The 18,952-nt window shown below is 48.9% G+C and overlaps 7 protein-coding genes across 7 annotated transcripts; 5 read left to right on the forward strand and 2 right to left on the reverse strand.

Annotated features, from left to right (window-relative positions):
* Positions 1 to 2,387: 2,387 nt before the first annotated feature.
* Positions 2,388 to 5,258, forward strand: Pdw03_6563 (Mitochondrial AAA ATPase, putative; the record flags this gene model as incomplete). The annotated part of the gene is made up of 1 exon (XM_014679878.2): positions 2,388 to 5,258. One exon carries the CDS (start codon positions 2,388 to 2,390, stop codon positions 5,256 to 5,258), a length of 2,871 nt encoding a protein of 956 aa, XP_014535364.2.
* Positions 5,259 to 6,018: 760 nt separating this feature from the next.
* Positions 6,019 to 6,746, forward strand: Pdw03_6564 (Actin-binding, cofilin/tropomyosin type; the record flags this gene model as incomplete). The annotated part of the gene is made up of 5 exons (XM_066101388.1): positions 6,019 to 6,024; positions 6,081 to 6,091; positions 6,151 to 6,402; positions 6,465 to 6,513; positions 6,576 to 6,746. 5 exons carry the CDS (start codon positions 6,019 to 6,021, stop codon positions 6,744 to 6,746), a joined length of 489 nt encoding a protein of 162 aa, XP_065956471.1.
* A 741-nt stretch (positions 6,747 to 7,487) lies between these two features.
* Pdw03_6565 (mitochondrial AAA ATPase) lies at positions 7,488 to 8,708 on the forward strand (the record flags this gene model as incomplete). The annotated part of the gene is made up of 1 exon (XM_014679876.1): positions 7,488 to 8,708. The coding sequence occupies one exon, from the start codon at positions 7,488 to 7,490 to the stop codon at positions 8,706 to 8,708; it is 1,221 nt and encodes a 406-aa protein (XP_014535362.1).
* Positions 8,709 to 9,801: 1,093 nt separating this feature from the next.
* Positions 9,802 to 10,764, reverse strand: Pdw03_6566 (2,4-dienoyl-CoA reductase, putative; the record flags this gene model as incomplete). Its single annotated transcript, XM_014679875.1, has 2 exons — positions 9,802 to 10,661; positions 10,743 to 10,764. The coding sequence occupies 2 exons, from the start codon at positions 10,762 to 10,764 to the stop codon at positions 9,802 to 9,804; spliced, it is 882 nt and encodes a 293-aa protein (XP_014535361.1).
* Positions 10,765 to 11,745: 981 nt separating this feature from the next.
* Positions 11,746 to 13,083, reverse strand: Pdw03_6567 (Fungal transcriptional regulatory protein, N-terminal; the record flags this gene model as incomplete). Its single annotated transcript, XM_066101389.1, has 3 exons — positions 11,746 to 12,712; positions 12,758 to 12,821; positions 12,879 to 13,083. 3 exons carry the CDS (start codon positions 13,081 to 13,083, stop codon positions 11,746 to 11,748), a joined length of 1,236 nt encoding a protein of 411 aa, XP_065956472.1.
* A 1,794-nt stretch (positions 13,084 to 14,877) lies between these two features.
* Positions 14,878 to 16,725, forward strand: Pdw03_6568 (Glycoside hydrolase, family 3, C-terminal; the record flags this gene model as incomplete). Its single annotated transcript, XM_014679873.1, has 1 exon — positions 14,878 to 16,725. The coding sequence occupies one exon, from the start codon at positions 14,878 to 14,880 to the stop codon at positions 16,723 to 16,725; it is 1,848 nt and encodes a 615-aa protein (XP_014535359.1).
* Positions 16,726 to 17,235: 510 nt separating this feature from the next.
* Pdw03_6569 (Monooxygenase, FAD-binding) lies at positions 17,236 to 18,691 on the forward strand (the record flags this gene model as incomplete). The annotated part of the gene is made up of 2 exons (XM_014679872.1): positions 17,236 to 18,138; positions 18,197 to 18,691. The coding sequence occupies 2 exons, from the start codon at positions 17,236 to 17,238 to the stop codon at positions 18,689 to 18,691; spliced, it is 1,398 nt and encodes a 465-aa protein (XP_014535358.1).
* Positions 18,692 to 18,952: the final 261 nt, after the last annotated feature.

The following is an 18,952-nucleotide window of genomic DNA, read 5'->3' on the forward strand; positions in this document are numbered from 1 at the left end:
GTCTCAGTATAGTATCTGGTGACCTACACAAAGCCTATGTGGCTATGGTCCCATTGATCCTGCGGGGGTGTTACGACTCGGCGTATAGGAGATTTTAAGTGTACTCCGATAGGAGCGATAAAGCATCTCCTAGAAGGGTTGGCATTGTGCTAGAAAGCGGATGGACTGCCACTATGGGTACATAGCTATGTCTTAAGTGCTCTTACCATACGAGGGGTAAAAAAAAACAATGGAATCTTCTCACATCTATCCATTAACCACGTACAACATAGCTGAACAACGCAGAAACTGCACATTTTTACCCTTAATCCCTAGGAACTATTGAGTGATAACGCTGTTGATGATGGGAACTTGGAATATCGTTCTCTTCTATTCCAAAAAATTGACTAGGTACATAATTGAGAATTATGGGCAAAATTTAGTGCATCAATAGCCAATCGTGCTGGCCGTGATATTTTTGCCTTGGCAATGTATAAAACTAAGACGAGATCATTCCAGCGCACGAGAAGGGAAATCTTCCCACAGCCATGAAATACGTTTAATCTTCCTTCTCGGTATGGATCAATCGACGCCTTTCTAGGTGTGGGCAAAATCCAGATCTCAGACTCGTAATCGAATTGTTCCATTGAATCTTTCAGTACCGAAGACCAGCACCAGGGCTCATTGGACTGGAGTGAAAATTGGGAACCAAAGGTATGCCGCCAACATACGGGTGCTAGAAGATGAGTTAACAACCAGCAAACTTCTCTCTATAAATGGCGGTAAAACATACTGGAGATAGGAATGATAGTTTGCTTCTTGGCCTCACAGATAGTATGAAGTAGCAACATATCCATTCCCCCCAGTCTCTAATATTTTCAGGGCCCTATAGAAGTGTCATTTTCTGTAGGAGTGTGCCATAATTTTCACCAGTACGGATCGACTAAATGATATGGTACAAACTAAGGCAGTGAATTAGCAGAACAAATTTGCTAAATGCAAGTTTCTCGAGAGTGAGAATCCGTTGATTGACCTTTTTAGCTGCAATGAGGCTGCGGACCAGATTTTCCGGGATTCCCTTAGGGGGCTGCATCAGAGTGGAAGGCCATTGCTTATCGAAGACGAAGTAACCTTGGAAACTAAACATTTGGAACAGTCAAGGACACAACACCAATATTCTAGCATTTGGCTGGGAGCTTCAACAAAATCTGCAACTGTTCGATGTCCGTGGAACATTGAAAAATTGGATCTTCCGAAGAGATTATGCATGACTTTTCAAGCGTCGATTGATATAGAAATCGTTTTTTATTGTTATTTCGCTCACCGTTACCTACCTCATAGAAAATCGTGATAAATTCTCGATGTTGTTGGCTTCTCTGACGATGCCACAATACTGGCATCTTGAAAACGAGGTTAAAGACAGCCAATAGACGTTTTATGTATCACGAACATAATCACCCGGACCTAAAAGATGAACCGTCTCGCTGCATAGCCAGTTCATGTTGCTCTCCTCAGGATGACCAAGTGGTACAGTGCATAGTTCAATGGTCGACTTTAGTCACCTAATCCGACTGAAGAGACCGTCTCGTTTAAAACAATCTTCTTCATGGTTCTCCTTTACTTCCTCCATTGACAGCACCTTCTTTAGTGGCACTAGAGGAGCTAGTGCTGCCTTTGAAAAAAGATATTGCATAGCTCCTAAATGTCATACGAAATAGCAGTTGACTGGAGTTACTGCGTGGGGTAGCCACAAATCCTAGAATTTAGTATATCTTTAATTAAACGCGAGATGGGCTCGCGGAGAGGGTATCGATCGGCTAAGTTAATGGAATTATCATTAGTCTTTCTTGGGGTTTCAATGGGGGATTAAGGGGTTCGGCATTTAGAGGTTGCCTTCGTCAAGTCAATTCATTCATGGATTAATGATAGCGATGTCAAAAATGGTCCTTAGTCAAGATACCGCTTAACAGAAGTGTAGGGTTACAATAAGGTATAGTACGATCAATGAATGTACACAACTCTAACTCAAAATGACTCGACTTTAATATGCGTCGTTGTGTAGGATCCACCATTTGGCGGTAGGTTTTTCGAGGGTTTCAGTACCCACCTTGTCTTGTTGGCATTCAATATACAACATAGATTGTACGTCCATGGAATGTCGATCTGCACGTATATTTTGAGAAGTTGGAGATCAGAATGCTTTTGGCGTAAAGCACACGTAGGAAAGGTACCTAACAATAGGAATCTCAATGTTTCAAGAGGCAGATTCTGCCTGAAAGAAAGCTCAAAATCACGTGACTTAGTATTTCTTCGTAGGGCCCGATAGGGACCCTGCGCCACTCGCGACGTGGTGCACATATCAACAACTCTTGGTGACATCACATAAAGATTCGGTGACAGTGCCCCGGATGTATTCGTCAATGCATCAAGTCCGGCTGTCGGTTGCACGCCCTTGTCGATTTGTTGCTCGCCGCCGCTATTCCGCACCGTTGTCCGCGCGACGATTCCATCTGTCACGAATATGGCTTGCATCGCCATCCCAAGAGCCCCAAGACACCGAGGCTAAAGCACCAGGGAATTTTGTCGAAGATCCCTCCCTCAAAATCGAGAATTTTTCCGACAATGGCACGCCGGCGCCATCTCCCTCTGCCGAGTCGGCCAAGTCGATCACCAAAACCTATGGATCTGCTGTACGCAGAGCGATGCGAAACCGAAAATCCTCGCAGCAGACTTCCCCGTCAACGGTGGCCGTTCCCGCCTGGTTTTACGAGCACAATAAGGTCTCTCATAGCAGCAAAGACCACCCTACACAATCACTACAACAGCTTCAGATAACCAAGTCAGGATCACAACAGGAACCGGAGGAGGTGCAAACTGAGAGCCAGGCTTCCGGCGGAGATTCCGAACCTTCTGCATCCAGTGAACCACCGGCAGCACCAGAAAATCGGTATGCGGTTACCGAGGAATCATGGGAAGAGCTGCGGGCCTCTGCCAAAGCAGGCTTGCGGTTACCAGCTGCGAAATATGCCAAAGAGCCTTCCGTTAAGAAGTCGCATCTGGCGCTGCACTACCCGGGTAATGATGGCATACCATTCCTAGACGCGGTGGTGAAGAAGCTTGCCCACGAGTTGGCTACTGACCTGGTGACCCTTAATGCCCAGGACATTGCCCAACTGTTCAGCGAGCAAGATCTCGCAGATGTCGGGGTAACTTCACCCATTCGATCTCTTGGCTATGATGTATATCGGCAATCCGTCACACCTTCTTGGTCAGAACTTGAAGACCCCGAAGGAGATGGCGAGGATGACGTGACTGAAATTGCAGGTGGTCCCCGTGGTATGCGCGGCGATATCAGCGCACCTCGGTTTATCACAATCGAGAGCAGCAAGGAGGCGGGTGATATCCCACTTCCCAACTGGCTTGGCTTGAAAACCCTTCTGGGGGGATCGATTAATGGCCAAACGGATCCGGATCCCGGGGTCGGCGCCTCACGAAGTGGTCAGCGTACTGAAACCCGCTGGATTCAACTAATCAACGAGCTCCTCGGCTCAGCAGGTCAATCAGCACCGTCAGTTTCGGTTGAAACCACAGTAAATGTCGAAACGAAAGCTGGCAAGGCTTTGCCAACTCAAGACATTATCGTGAATATTCAAGACTACCGTGACATTCAAAACACCCGAGAGGGGTCCAAATTCATTACTCTCCTACACAAAGTCATCCAAGATCGGAGAGCGGCAGGATCCAAAATTCTGTTGATCGGAACTACCTCGCAGGAAATCCATCATTCTCCTTCACAAGATGGTGCTGGTTTGCTACAAAACGTCCTCGATGATCAGTTCTCGAAGACCTTGTTCATCACCCCTGCCATGAGCTCAAAAGACGCCGAAAAGGTCTTCTCAGAAGATCGAAAGAAGCGCACCATGGATATCAATATTCGCCACCTGCAGAGCATGCTTCGCTTCCGATTACATGAACAAGCTCTACCTGTAAAAGATAACATCTTGAGTCACCGTGCTTGGTCGCTGGAACCTTCGACCATCAAAGCATCAGGAATCGAGGATCGGTACTGGTCGTACAATCAAGTGCATTGGATTTCTACCCTTGCACTTGGCTGCGCTGAATCCAACGAGCCCCTCGGGTTTGAGCACATCCACCGAGGAATCGAGCTCATGGATAGAAGCGACCGAGTTACGAATGATTGGCTGAAAGAGAAGTCACCCAAGCAGCAAGATTCGGAAGCGGGGCAGACCAGAGAGCAGCTGATCAGCTCTTTACGCAAAACGTGCAACACGCACGAGAAAAAGCTGCTTAACGGTGTCGTTGACGCAAAAAGCATCCGAACCACCTTCAACGATGTGCATGTGCCTCCCGAGACCATCGACGCCCTGAAGACACTAACCTCCCTCTCCCTCATCCGTCCCGATGCATTCACATATGGTGTCCTCGCCACTGACAAGATTCCCGGTCTTCTCTTATACGGACCTCCGGGCACCGGCAAAACGCTCCTCGCCAAAGCCGTAGCCCGCGAGAGCGGAGCAACCGTCCTCGAAGTCAGCGGGTCTGAAGTGTACGACATGTACGTGGGCGAGGGCGAGAAGAACGTGAAAGCGATCTTCACACTTGCCAAGAAGCTTAGTCCCTGCATCGTCTTTATCGACGAAGCAGATGCCATTTTCTGCTCGCGCACCGGAGCCAGCAGCCGCACCTCCCACCGCGAATTGATCAACCAGTTCCTGCGGGAGTGGGACGGCATGAATGACCTCTCAGCATTCATCATGGTTGCCACAAACCGACCCTTTGATCTAGACGACGCTGTTCTCCGTCGTCTTCCCCGCCGCCTACTAGTCGATCTACCAACCGAGGAAGACCGCGAAGCAGTTTTGAAAATACACCTAAAAGAGGAACAGCTCGAACCTTCCGTAGACCTTGCTGAACTCGCCCGACGTACGCCGCTGTATTCTGGTTCCGATTTGAAGAATCTGTCGGTGGCTGCTGCACTGGCTTGCGTGCGTGAGGAGAATGACGCAGCGGCTAAGCATACCGGTGACGAGCCATATCGCTACCCGGAGCGCCGTATTCTGACTCGTGCGCATTTCGAGCGTGGAATGGAAGAGATCAGCGCTTCGATCAGTGAGGACATGTCTTCGTTATCAGCGATCCGGAAGTTCGACGAGCAGTACGGTGATCGTAAGGGTCGTCGCCAGAAGAGTCCCGGATGGGGATTCATTCCCGGTGTTAGTGGGGATGCTTCAGCTGATTCGGCGCGAGTTCGGACGTGATTTTGGTTTCATTGGATGTTTCTTGTCGGCTTTTATACTGGGCTATCTTACGTGGATTGCGAGAAATTGGGGGTTCCCTGTGTACTTTTAGCGATATAATAGACCTGTACCATTACTCAAAATGTATATACTGCCACTCATTTCTTGGGCAATAGAAATTTGCATCGTTTCCTGTTCAGATGAGATGTTTTCGAATGGGGCTGGAGGTAACTTTGTTCTTCTCCCTCCACATGTTCATTAAACGTTGATACTCCAGCGTGCTTAGTTTGCGCATGGCAATTTTCTAGGAGATCTTCCATGCCTTGGTCTAATTCAAATAGGTTTTACCTGTCTACCTAGATCTGCCCAAAGAGAGACTTCTATCTATCAACGGAAGATAGATGAGTGCTTAGTGTAGAAGGTCAATTGGAACTAATCAGTGGAAATATACACTAGGCTTTCCGGCTGGAGTTTGCCCATGGAAGCAATTCTGATAGAGCTGCAGGCAGAGACATTTTGTGTTGCATATTCATCAGGTTCCCACCTGTACATGACACGGGCATCCTTATTTCATTGTTATCTCTATAATAGAATGCAACAGAAGCATCATGTAAAGAAACACACGGAATTCTAGTAGGAGCAGGGATAAAAGGCGAGAAAAGTAGCTCATTGCTCCTTCTTTTCCCCCTTTCCCATCTACCACAAGAGAGCATTCATTCTGTTCGGTCTATCTCTTCTAACTGCATAGATTCTTTAATTGTAGGTACCAGCTACCACCAAGATGTCGGCAAGTAGATCCGCTACAAGTAGTAAATATAAGCACTAATGCCTTTCTTTCTACAGGATCCATCGAAGTATTACTACAGCTCGAAAAAAACAATGCTGAACATGTCAACTAACCGATGAATACTAGTATTTCCGTCGCACGCGAATGCATATCTGCATTCAACCAGCTCCGATCAGGGTCAGAAGCTACCAGACCGAGGTTCATCATCTACAAGATCTCCGACGACTACAAGAGTATTGTAGTCGAGGAGACATCTACAGAGAAAGATTGGGACATGTTTCGCCTGAAGCTATGGCATGCAGCCGACAAAGATGGGAACCCGGCTCCACGGTATGCTGTCTACGACATGGAATATGAGGTTGGGAGCGAAGGGCAGCAGTAAGACAATACTCCGAAGACTTGATAGATTTTTTCGCTGATGGTCGTCTCTGGATGTGCAGGACCAATACCATTTTCGTCTACTGGACTCCTTGCTGCGCGCCAATCCAGGTAGTTTATCTTTCAACTCGCGTGTCCATTGGTGTGGCTAAGATGTGCTGACTCTATTGAAGATGTGCCTGCTATATCATCGCAGTGGGCAAAATTTGACCAAAATCTTTGATCTCAAGGCATCAATTGATGCGGACTGCATGGAAGACCTTGAATGGGCGATTGTCATGAAGGAGGTCATTGAGGAGCTGGGTATAGGAACTTCATCGGTATCGCTAAAGCATCACGCATGAAGAGGAATTTTTTCTATCAAACCAAGTCTTGAATAGGAACAGCAGGCAAGAAAATGTTATGAGATAGTGATGTTGCGCTGGGCTTTCAGTCGCACTCGATTAGATTTCTCGATGCGTCTTTGAAAGGGCAAATGGGGTTAAGATGGCATGATACCATATCTGCGCCTTCATCATAACTAGCTTCCAAGGTTGGTATAGTGTAAGCTAACGACCAGGATTAATAGCACCACTTGGCGTTGCGCCACTCCATATGTTGGGCTCGATAGTCGAGGTGCCATTTTTTTCAATTGCCTTCAACCACTTTGTGTTTCCATTGTACGAACATTGAGATCGGAATTTAGAGCAAGCGACAGGTCTTATGGCATTTTCAAAATTAAGTTGAATAGAGGAAAGACGATAGACAAGAAAAATGAAAGAAAGACGAAAATGGAAAGTTGAGGCTTGTATCTCCGCATTGGGGCACGTGCCATATGACATGAGTCTGATCGTCCCGCCACCTGACGTTGCAAAAGACGAAAGTTGTTTCCTTTCTTTGCTTCTTTGTTTCTTGACTTCTTCTTGACTTCTTGACTTCCTTGCTGCGTTGCTGCATTTGAATCTTTCAATTTTGCGTCTTTTCAATAGTGAGAGCAGGAGTACACGGGCAAGCAAGAAAAACCTTCGGGCAAAAAAAAAAAACTTGCTCCAAAGCTCCCCACTTTCTCACCTGAGCAACCCCCACATCCAGAACAAAGCGTGAGAATGATGGCCACTGGTTCTCGGGACACCTCAGTTCGTATGGCCAAAGTCTTCGTCAAGGAAGTTGTTCGAAATGACTGGGATTTCGACACTGGTGTTCCCTCTCCGTCCTCCGCCGACGGTACCCTTTGCCACAACCGCGAAGTGTGCGAATGGCGAGTTCGAGAGTTCGATACCCCAACTTCGGAACTTGAGCCCCAGAGCTCAGATAGTGAGCAAGAATATGACCCGTCAGCCGTGATGAGCCTTGCCCCCGGGGCGGCGGGCATCGAGCGGCGTCGTAAACGCCGTAGACAAGTGGACGACGAAATGACATGGAACGAAGGGTTACGCGTATGGATGGCCAGGCGTGATGCGTGGTGTGGCGCGAAGACCCGGAGACAGATTCGGGCGGAGGAGCAAAAGCGTGCTTTGGCTGGTGCACAGGCAGACACAACAGATCAGTCCGATGGCGTGGAGCTGGGAGAAAATAGTGCGACTTCGTCGTCTGGTTCGTCCCAATCTGCGATGCCTCCGGCTCGGAGCAGTGAGGGTATTGGCGCCTCTGATCTGGCAGTCCGGACCGAGACGTCGCTTTCCGTCGCGGATCGGGAGAAGAGTGCGGAGCTGCAGCAACGGATAGATATGACCTCTGGTCAGCAAGATGATCAAGAGGAAGGATTGTCTACCGCGCCAGATGAGGGAGCTAAACGGAAGGCCTCTTCAGAGACCAACATCACAGAGCCGGATCAGAAAGTTGCTGCAAATGCGCCTACTCAATTTGCATCTTTGCCCGCCGTGGAAGACCAAACAGAAGAGGAGAAGCTGGAAGAAGAGCTGGATGAACCACTTTGTCCCGTTGCGCCGCCTTTCATTTCCAACGACAACCCAGTTCGCGCAACAATAAATCCCGCCATCTATCCTTCAATTTACACCAAGGTCGTTGTGCAAGGCATGACCCCGACCGTCCCCATAAACCTTGCCCATTTGACCAAAGCTATGGTCCAAGGCTGGAAATCAGACGGGCAGTGGCCGCCAAAGCCAGCCGTGACATCGATTGTTCTGGCCGATGATGCCTCTGTGCCCAAGAAAAACACAGATCGCCCCGCCGAGGAGACACCGCAAGGCAGAAGGAAGAATAGCATTACCAACGCCGTGAAGAAAGTCCTCCACTTTGGATCTCATCCGTTCCATCGCCACAGCAGCCAGGATGCAGGGACTGGAGCCGGGGACCCGACGGCTTAAGTCGATCCTGCTATCTATCTGTCGATCATACGTAATTGCATAGCCATCAACTTTACGGTGGGCCGAGGAAATGGCATCACCTAGCTGGGTTGCTCTGGTTTCATCGGGCGTCTACTCGGGGGGGGGGGGGGGGGGTGTTCCATTGATGTTTTCTTGCGTGTTCATAATCTGAGCATGCTGGTGTTTGATTTACTGTTTAGCTCTACACAATGAAGAAATGCCATCTGATGTATCATTTGGTTCAATCGTATCCAGTAGGACAGTTCTGTTGGCCTTGGTAGTATTCTACACGTTATTGCCCCTTGTCAGCTGACGAACGGTCACGGCGACGCTATAGTCCACTCCACAGCCTTTTGAATCAATCACTTGTGTGCTCCGATCCGAACATTTTGCTGCAAATTTTGGCGAAGGAGCAGGTGTGTTTCAACCTCATTTCCAATTCCAAGTAAGCCCATAGACACTCACCACTACAGGTAGCGGCAGATGTGCGATCGTGTCAGGCTATGACACCCACTATGCAGCCCAACTGTCTAGCAGTGCCAATGGCTTCAGTACCATCCATATAACGCAGACACTCGACACCGTTGTTGGCAATACATACAAGTTCTCGAATTTCTACAGGGTCATGGCAGGGAATATTGCCAGCACCATGATGTGTACTTTTGGTGAACGTTTCTACACTGTCAGCCTGAGCTCGTCACAATAGAATATTTGCTTGCGTATTTTGACCAACTACATTGCAACTTCATCGTCCGTGACGCTGGCTTGTGCTCTGATTTCCCCGCTATCGGCTTCCATTGTCTTTTACAGGCTTGTCTTTTAGATGCTGATGCTTCTTTTCATTGTTTTTTTTTAAAAACATTTGATCTGGAACTCACTCCCCCACCCCTATGCCTTTTCTTTCCCATCAATGGCACTGAACAGTGATAGCCAACAATCTACTGGGAATCCTATGAAGCTAGATAAAGATAAAGATATCCAGGGGTTTCCAAGTCCAGAACTGTGTTTTGATTGGCGAGATACCGCAGAGATGTTGCCAACTCTTGGTTATGTCTAGTGCTCAAACAGCCCTAACTTCCCTTGGAAATTTGAATTAAATAACCATCCGAACTTTCAGTTTATCACTCTGTATAATCTCCGCCTCTCTCTCAAGAAACTCTTCCATATCCCAAGTCACAGATATATACCGTGCCGCCAACCACTCCCGCCTCCGCTCAGTCAAAAACACAAGCTTATCCGCACAAAGTCTCGGCGTCTCTGTCAACACAACCTGCCTCTCCAACGGCAGCCGCTTTCCCATATCAGTCGGCACCCCGCCGGGATGCACAGCAAAAGTCAGAATACCATCCGGGCCATGATCGACATGCAGAAACTCCGTCCATCGCTGGAGGGCAAGCTTGCTGGTCTGATACGCCGAGCCACCGGGAGCTATCAGATGCGCCGCAATGCTACTGAGATTGACAACGATCTTTTCCCCTCCCTTTACCAAAATCTGTGGTAGAAAAGCCCGCGTGACAAGATATGGTCCCCGGACATTGACATTCCAGGTCCGCCACCACTCTTCCGGGTCGCTTTCGGCGATCTTAGCGCGCTTCTCTAGATACCCCGCGTTATTGATCAGGATGTCGAGACGCGGGAATGCTTCGTTGACTGTTGCAGCGGCGGCTGTGACAGATTTCTCGTCTGTCACGTCTAACGGCACGACTACTATCTGCGGCACGGGCTTCCCTGCTGCGGAGGCTGCCTCGCTAAGGGATGGGGCGAGTCCGGTCAGATTGGTTCTTGCGCCGACGGCGATGCCGGCGCAGCCTGCGCGACTGTAAGACAGTGCTGTTTCTCGACCGATGCCCTTTGATGCTCCCGTGATAAAGATGTACTTGGACGAGAGATCTCGTTTGGTTGGGTCGATTGCGGGATAAGTGTCATGATGAGTACGGGATGTGAAATTGTATCCTATGGCCGTATAGCGGGGCTTAGGTCAGTCTTTGCTCTGTGATCGAGAGAGGGGTTGGGAGAAAATGCTGGCGGACATACCGGTATGGTCTGCTTCTGCCATGATTGCTCTATGTTGTATACCAAGAGAGTGATAGACGTGCGGGGATGTGGTAGCTCTTCTCTGAAGATAAGGCGACGAAGATCTACAGTTATCTGAATTTCGTCATTTAACAAACGATCACGATAGTTCGGTGTTTACTCAATAGTTTCGGGGTCGTGGTGGGGCCCGCGCCGAGGGGCGCTCCCGGGCATTTGGACGGAGTCCGAACAACCTCACTAATCATGAGATCAACCCCTTTATAATCAGCAAAGATGCGGCATTTTGTTTTAATATCTCGTGATGTAAGGGTTTATCGGGGAGCTTAAGCAAGGAACAACGCTTTTTGTCTTGGGATTTGGTGATAAATCAGTTCTCAGAGTGACTGGGAAGAAGTATGAATCAAATAAAACGAGCTAGCAGAAGACAAGGATTAAAAGCCCTCTGTATTTATATAGAATCTTTCTGATTATGCCAGATTTCATAGCCTTAATTCTAGCGTCAAAAGAGGGAGACTTTTCAAAGAAAAAAGACATCTAGAAAGAATATCGAAGACACCGAAAAAGACCACAAAAAAAAGACGCCACAAGGCCGCATAAGTGGCCAAAAATTGTAGTCTATGTGTTCAGAAACACCAGGAGGACAGTAGGATTAACAATGAAACAACAAGGCATGGGTATAGAAGTAGGCGAAAATTACAAGGTTCTCTCGTTGGAACCCCCAACGAAATCGATCAATCCACGGAAGATCATCAGTGGGCAGGTTGTACGTGTGCGTAACCAAATCTGTCCTGCTATTATTGGGCGACATAAGCTGCACAGCAGCGGGTTTGTGGTTGTCGTCCCGCGACAGTGTCTCAGCTGCCATTCTCTTGACCTTGTGCAGAGTGACCTTCGTCAACGCCCAAATTGGGCTTAATGTTTTGAGAATACCTATGATAAGTGAGAGACGGTCGTGAAATTGATCCAGGGTGCCATATGTGCCGGACAAACAGCATGCAGATAGCTAGACCAGGACGGCAAAGACATTGCCGCAGATGAAAAACGGCGTGTGCTTTTGCACCGAAATTTGCAAGGAAGCAAGCCCAATGAGCTGCTTCGAGGCCACGAGAGCCTTAACTCCATTCATATTCCTGGTGTAGATAGGCAGCAGCTGCTGTTGACGAATGACCTTGCTAGCACCCGGAATGGTCGCCACGAGATCGCTTCGCGGGAAATGTAGATACATGATACAGAATTGAATTAACATGTGCCCCTGGAAGAGAATCTCGTCCTCACTACTACATACATCGGCCTTAGCCAGATCCAGGTGGTGCGGCCACGCTGCCAGGGCGCTATCAATGATCTTGACATGGTCCTCGTGCAGATCATGCGTCCAGGCAATGGCGAGGACCCGCGCTAGAAGACGTATCGCCCCGATCCGGTAGCTAAATGAGGAGAATATGATCTCCTCCTCGGAATAGATCCGTGCGTCGAATTGGGCGAGCGACAGGGGCTCGTTTGTGAATGGGCCTTCCAGATAAGAGGATTCATCGCACGGTGGGAGCACGTTAGACTCCGCGGTATGACAGTGAAAGCTAGGCTTGCGCTGCAGCGCGGCCATCAACCCATCTGTCACGTACAGCTCCCACCACGTCCTGCGCATGCTCTCCTCCTCAAGAGCTGATCGCGTGCCATGTACGATTGGGGAGCGCTTTTTGTGCATACCCATCTCCAGAGCCAGGAACACGGCTTGCGCGAGGACTGCCGTAGACTCCTGGATCTCATTGCAAGCGTGAAGTGCGATCGAAAAGAGAAGCTTTGCTTGCACGAGATGAAATATGGTTGTGGGTGTATCTTCAGCTTCGGCCTTGGAAACTTGGTCGGTCACTAGACTGAAGAGCGCATCGCTAGAAACAGTCCTGGAAAATTGACTCCCCACAAAATGAACCGCTAGCTTGAGACTATCTGGGTAGGCCTGCAACGCATAGAGACTACGCGGTACCAGGATCGGGTGAGCAGCATGGAAATTTGCATACTACAGATTGATCAAGGCCTCGTCATCCTCTACCGACGGAGGACCTGGTTCCTTCTGCCACTCAACTGATATAGATGTTAAGCCTGGGGCTTGATCATGTCTTGACGGAAGACTTGTAATACCTTGCACTATACCATATATACTGGCCGGGGCGTGACTGGTTGCAGACGCCCCAAGGCCATCACGGGCAGACGAGGGCGACGAGATGTGATTGGCAGCAGGAGGACCTGTGGCTTCATCATTTGGCCTACCTTCCCACGCAGCTGATGGGGTACGAGCTCTGGAAGAATGGGTGCTCAGGTCAATAGGCACTGAAAACGTAGGCATGGCATACGATGCTCCACGCGTTCCGGTAAGGCTGTCGTATTCAAAGATTGGTCAACATGAATTGCCCGCCTCTTCGGACCCCGTCGAGAAGGGAGATATTGACATTGTGCCCCGGAGGAAATGCAGCGCATGCAACTTGGAATCGCTGTATCACATTTGACGTGCTTCCGCCTACATCCAGTGCAAGCTAGCGGAGCAAGTTTGTCGATTTCGTCGACGGGACTAAGGGTGCGAGGTGCTGCGCGGGGTCCAGGCACAGATTTTGATTTATTGGATGCCATTGAGGTCACTTCGCCATTCTAAATCCAACAATCTAACAATCCAGCAACTAGACTTGGAAGTTAAGAAAGAGTCATGCTGATATGTGGTTCTTGTACTTCGCAGGCTAAAGATCGGTCGCTCATGGCGTGCCGGGAAAAAGGTTGTGGCAACGATAGCGGCGAGACCCAACTCCTACCGGCACCGAAAGAGTTCTATACACTTATGTATGGAGCACAATCAACTTTTATCTAATGCTTTGAAAGGCCTGGACCTCAGCAGGAGATTATTCTCAGGTCATCAATCTGGGTGATGTGCAAGTTAACGGTCTGTATTGCATGAGCCCTGCATGGGCTGAAGTCTATCCGAACGACCAAAAATTTCTTGCATTCGCATGCTAGGCTAATTTAAAGGGGATATTGAGCTTCTCCGTGATTTCGACTAGAGAACTAACAAGGACGCTAATATCGCTACGGGCTTGGCTCCGAACGGGGTTCTGTTCAGATGTAGGGACGGCTTCCATTTTTGGGTCGAATTATCGACTACAAAAAACGTTCCTCCCGGACATTGGAACCTTGGAAGAGTTTTCATTTGACGGGGTTCGTCTTGAACGGTGATAGTGATTGCAACATAAAACTAGTCCCCAGAGCTTGAATCATCGGTGTCTCGTCGGAAATTCTCACAAGTTGATCGTAAAATTGACGTCATATCTATGGAAAATGTCCAACACCGGTATCAAGTAACTTGAAATCACGACACTGATACCTAGCTACAGCTACCATCTAGATAGATACACAAAGAAGCGGCGATCAAGGTCTTGATCCTTATTTTTCTTATCATCTCCAAACCGAAATCTAGTACTGGCTCATAAGACCGATGCCGCGCTATCAAACATGGAGGAGTATGGATTCAGGAACAGGCCGCATTGGGAAACTTTAGAGAGGGCTACGTTGAGGAAATTGATGCAGATGGAAATCTGGTCAAAACGAAGGTTGATGTCTCTGTCCTTGACCTCAGTGATCTTGAGAATAAGTTCTTTATCGATCCACTTTAGGGGAAAAATGGCCCACAACTATGTTCTTGCTGTCACTTATTAAATGAAGGGCGTTGACATTAGATGTCCAACTTAGAGCATCTAAGAAATCGATACCTTCGATATTAGTATTAGTGAACTAGGAGTGGCCTCAGTGAAATCAACCTGCTACAGTCGAATAGGACGATCTACTAGATATCTAGACATGTAGCCCATAGCCCTAGATAAATTCCTTGATGACTTTAAAGCCTCAGATAATGTAGGTGTTTATAAGGCACTCAAATCTTAGTCAGATATAACTTCAAGCAAGTTCGACCTCGGAAATTCTTTTTTGTTTTCTTCGTCTCCCATCTCTGCCCCTCATCTTTTGCCCCTCCACTACGATCCCCGCTCGTGGTAGATTTCTTCTTTCACTGCAATTATCTTCCATACGCAGGGCTAAATAATTTCTATCTTTTCTTTGGCTTACTCTGATATAAGATTCGTCAGTCAGATATCTCCATATGGCTATGTCGTCTGCACAGGATGACCTCAAAACCAGGTCATCTCTTCCTTACTGGAACTCTTCTCTGCCTGTGGAAAGCAGAGTAGACGATCTTTTAGGACGTATGACTCTAGAGGAGAAGGCGGGCGTGATGTTTCATGACATTCTTGCAATGAGCTCAGGTGGGGCACTTGCGACTGATGTGCCCAAACTGAATCGCGACGGCGTCGAAAACGTGATTTGTGAAAAGACGATGAACCATTTCAATCTGCTGGGAAGCATCGACGATGCACGTACCATGGCGGAGTGGCACAACGAAATCCAGATCTTGGCCCAGGAGACACGTCTTGGTATACCAATAACACTCAGTAGCGACCCACGAAATCATTTCACCAACAACATCGGAACCGGGTTCCAAGCCGGAAAGTTCTCGCAATGGCCGGAACCATTGGGCCTAGCTGCTCTGAGGTCATCGGCTCTCGTGGAGCGATTCGCGGATATCATCCGTCGCGAGTATCTTGCGGTGGGATTGCGACTAGCTCTTCACCCTCAGGTTGATCTAGCGACGGAACCACGGTGGTCCCGCATTGGTGGTGTATTCGGCGAGGATGCAGAGCTCTCAAGTGAGCTAGCCGTGGCTTACATCCGAGGTCTTCAGGGCCCCGGACCCCTCGGTCCTTCCTCGGTATCGGCCATGACAAAACACTTCCCCGGTGGTGGCCCACAACTGGACGGAGAAGACCCTCATTTTTCCTACGGTCGTGAACAGATATACCCTGGCGACAATTGGGAGTACCATCTCAGACCTTTCAAAGCCGCGATTGACGCAGGGACGGCGCAAATAATGCCATCTTATGGCATGCCGATTGGTACAAAGTACGATGAGGTTGGCTTTGCTTTCAATCGGCAAATCATCACTGATCTCCTAAGGAACGAACTCGGTTTCAAGGGTATCATTTGCACCGATTGGGGCCTCGTCACAGATGCAGTCGTCAGAGGCCAAGACATGCCCGCTCGTGCCTGGGGCGTGGAACACCTTACTGAGATCGAGAGAGTGCACCGTTTGATTGAAGCCGGCTGTGATCAACTAGGGGGCGAGTCTCGTCCAGAGTTGATCGTGAAACTTGTCCAGGATGGTATTGTTCCCGAGTCCCGAATCGATGTCTCGGTTCGTCGCCTCCTGACCGATAAATTCCTCCAGGGGCTATTCGAGAACCCCTTCGTGGACGTTGAGGCTGCTTCAGCTATTGTAGGCTGTTCGGAGTTTTATGATGCCGGCCAGGATGCACAACGCCGCTCTATTACGTTACTGAAAAACACCAACGACCTCCTCCCATTGGCGTCGGGCCTGAAACAGAAAGTTTACATTGAAGGAATTTCGCCAGACCTTGTTCGGACCAGGGGCTTGATTGTTGTGGAAGCCTTGGAAGAGGCTGACTTTGCCCTACTACGCCTCCGAGCACCTGCTAAGCCACGTTCTGGAGGATTTGAGGCGCACTTCCGTTCCGGGCCTATCGAGTTCGATGATGAAGACAAGTTACGGCAATCCAGCATCTTCCGAGCCGTTCCTCTCACAATAGTTGATATTCACATGGATCGTCCGGCAGCAATACCTGAAATTTCCAAAGCGGCCAACGCGTTATTGGTCAACTACGGCGCCAGTGATGAAGCACTCTTGGATGTGCTTTTTGGTGTTGCCCAACCTGAAGGCAAGCTTCCTTTCGATTTGCCCTTGTCAGAGGAAGCAGTGAGGTCATCTCGCTCTGACATGCCTTTCGATACGAGAAACCCGATCTTTCGCTTTGGAGATGGACTACAATACAAACCCTCGAGCTATGCATCACTGGCAGAGGAAGAATCCCTGTAGCGCCATGTTCAGAGAATTGAATCTTACAATATGTAGATAGAGAAATTGAGAATGTTTTGTGGAGATTATTCTATCCCGAGGCCAAGGTTGTTCCTTTCTGAGGGTCCATCACTCCATCCCCAACTTCGTCCAACATCCGTCTGTGTCGCAACTATTCGAAAAGCCGAATGACGCGATTGTCACAGCCAAAACAGCCCGCGAACCCTACAACTATGAAGAAAACCTGCTCTGCGCAAAAATGACCTGGCGAGATCCCCGAATCCTATCGCTGCGAGCATGGTGGGGCCCGCGCCGGGGTCGTCATCGCTTCTTCGGCCATTCCGTGGACGGAGTCCGAACAACCCTCACATTGTGAGATAAACTCCTATCTAATCAGCAATCATACGGAATACTGTATCACTAGCTTGTAATCAAAGAGACCTATATTTTATCGGGGCTCTCAGGCAAAGAAACATCGCTTATAGTCCGCATGTTAGGAACCACTACTAGAAGGAATCCCTGAGTGCAACCATGGCCAAGCGACACGAAAGTACACAAGACGATTTAAAAATCGCCATCGCCGGCGCAGGATATGGCGGTTTGACAGCGGCCATTGCTTTTGCGCGCCTACTTCCCTTGAACGTGAGCCTGACTATCTTTGAGCAGGCCACGGAATTGAAAGCGGTTGGTGCAAGCATTGGAATAGGACCAAATGGCCTGCGCTCTCTTTACAAGCTCGGCGTCAACCCGGCGCTGATTGAAGAGGTCGCTTCTCGACAGCCTAGTGGTCGACCTTTTGTCTACCTCCACTGGTTAACAGGCGAGGTGCTTAAAGAAACCGCCCACCATGCAGTTAAAGATCCTCGCGATGCCATGGCTCGCTTCCATCGAGCAGACCTTCAGAAACTTTTGCTAGAGAGTTTACCCGAGAAAGTGACAATGAAGCTCAGCAAGAGAGTGAAGTCAGTGCGGGTCCAGTCACCGCAAGATGGCGGAGGCGTTCTGCTTGCTTTCGAAGACGAAACTACCTTCGAAGCAGACCTCTTGGTGGGCGCAGACGGCATTCACTCGGTGGTCAGGAAAGCTTTTGCTCCAAATCACAGTCTCCGATGGACGGGAGACATTCTCTTTAGGTCTACCTTTGATAGATCTTTGGTGGAAAAGATCGAAGATCTACCCGCTGACGCTGTGTTCCACTGTGGACCAAATGAGAACTTCCTCTTCACATCCCGATTAGGTACGTCAGGCGCTGTCTGCAAACCAAGGGGGGAGCATAAGCTTGCCCGGAAAATGAAAGCCAACGGGCCGCAAGGGAAAACCCAGTACACTGTCGTCGGTCAAACGCAGTCTGATCCCGATGATCCAGAAAATCCATCTCGAACAGCACAGTGGAATACGGAAGGGGACGTGACTACATTGAGAGACTTATACAAGGTATCTAGAAATCCCTACAATATCCATTTCCACGTTTTAGCATGACTGAAACATCTAGGGCTGGCATCCAACCGTGGAAAAAATCCTAAAAGCGACACCAACCACGCGACTCTATCCAAACCACCTGGGCATACCTCTGAAATCAATGGTCTCCGAAACCTGTGTTGCTTTAATTGGCGATGCCGGACATACCCACGGTGGCGCGTTCGCGTCCGGGGGCTCCCAGGCAATGAACGATACCCACGCTCTTGCGTTGGCCTTGGCTCATATCTGGCCAACCGAAAAGAACGCAAAGCCAGACCGTCCTCAAGTGGCGAGGGCATTGGCTCTATTTGATGGAACCCGGCGCCCTCATGTCAACAAGCTCATTGATCTAGTGCAGATTGGGTTGGCCGCTCGGCAGGCGAAATTGAGAGATGTGCGGAAGGTGGAAGAGACTGATAAAGAGCGAAGGGAGAGAATATCGGGGCTGTCTGATATTGCATGGCTTGCGGAGCACGATGTTGAAGCTGCATTCCGAGACTTCGCGCAGACCGAATTTGCGAAGCTTTAACATCCAAACCCTGCTACATAGGTTCTCTAGCGTTCTGTTGCTAGATTCATGTCAAGCTTTCTTCGGTTAATATGAGAATTCTTCAATAATTCTTTAGGCCCATGGCTTAAGGATTTCGCTCGTTGCCCACAGTGGCTAGGGCAGTCATTTTAGCCATGCAGGACGCTCTATTTCTCTCAGGTGTGGATTTATTCTTTCACCCGGGCATCATGTTGCTGTAGAACTTGTCATTTCCCTTTTCTTTCTCAGGATAGAGATATG

This window comes from Penicillium digitatum, chromosome 2, assembly GCF_016767815.1.
Source record: "Penicillium digitatum chromosome 2, complete sequence".
In the NCBI taxonomy this organism is placed as follows: Eukaryota; Fungi; Ascomycota; class Eurotiomycetes; order Eurotiales; family Aspergillaceae; genus Penicillium; species Penicillium digitatum.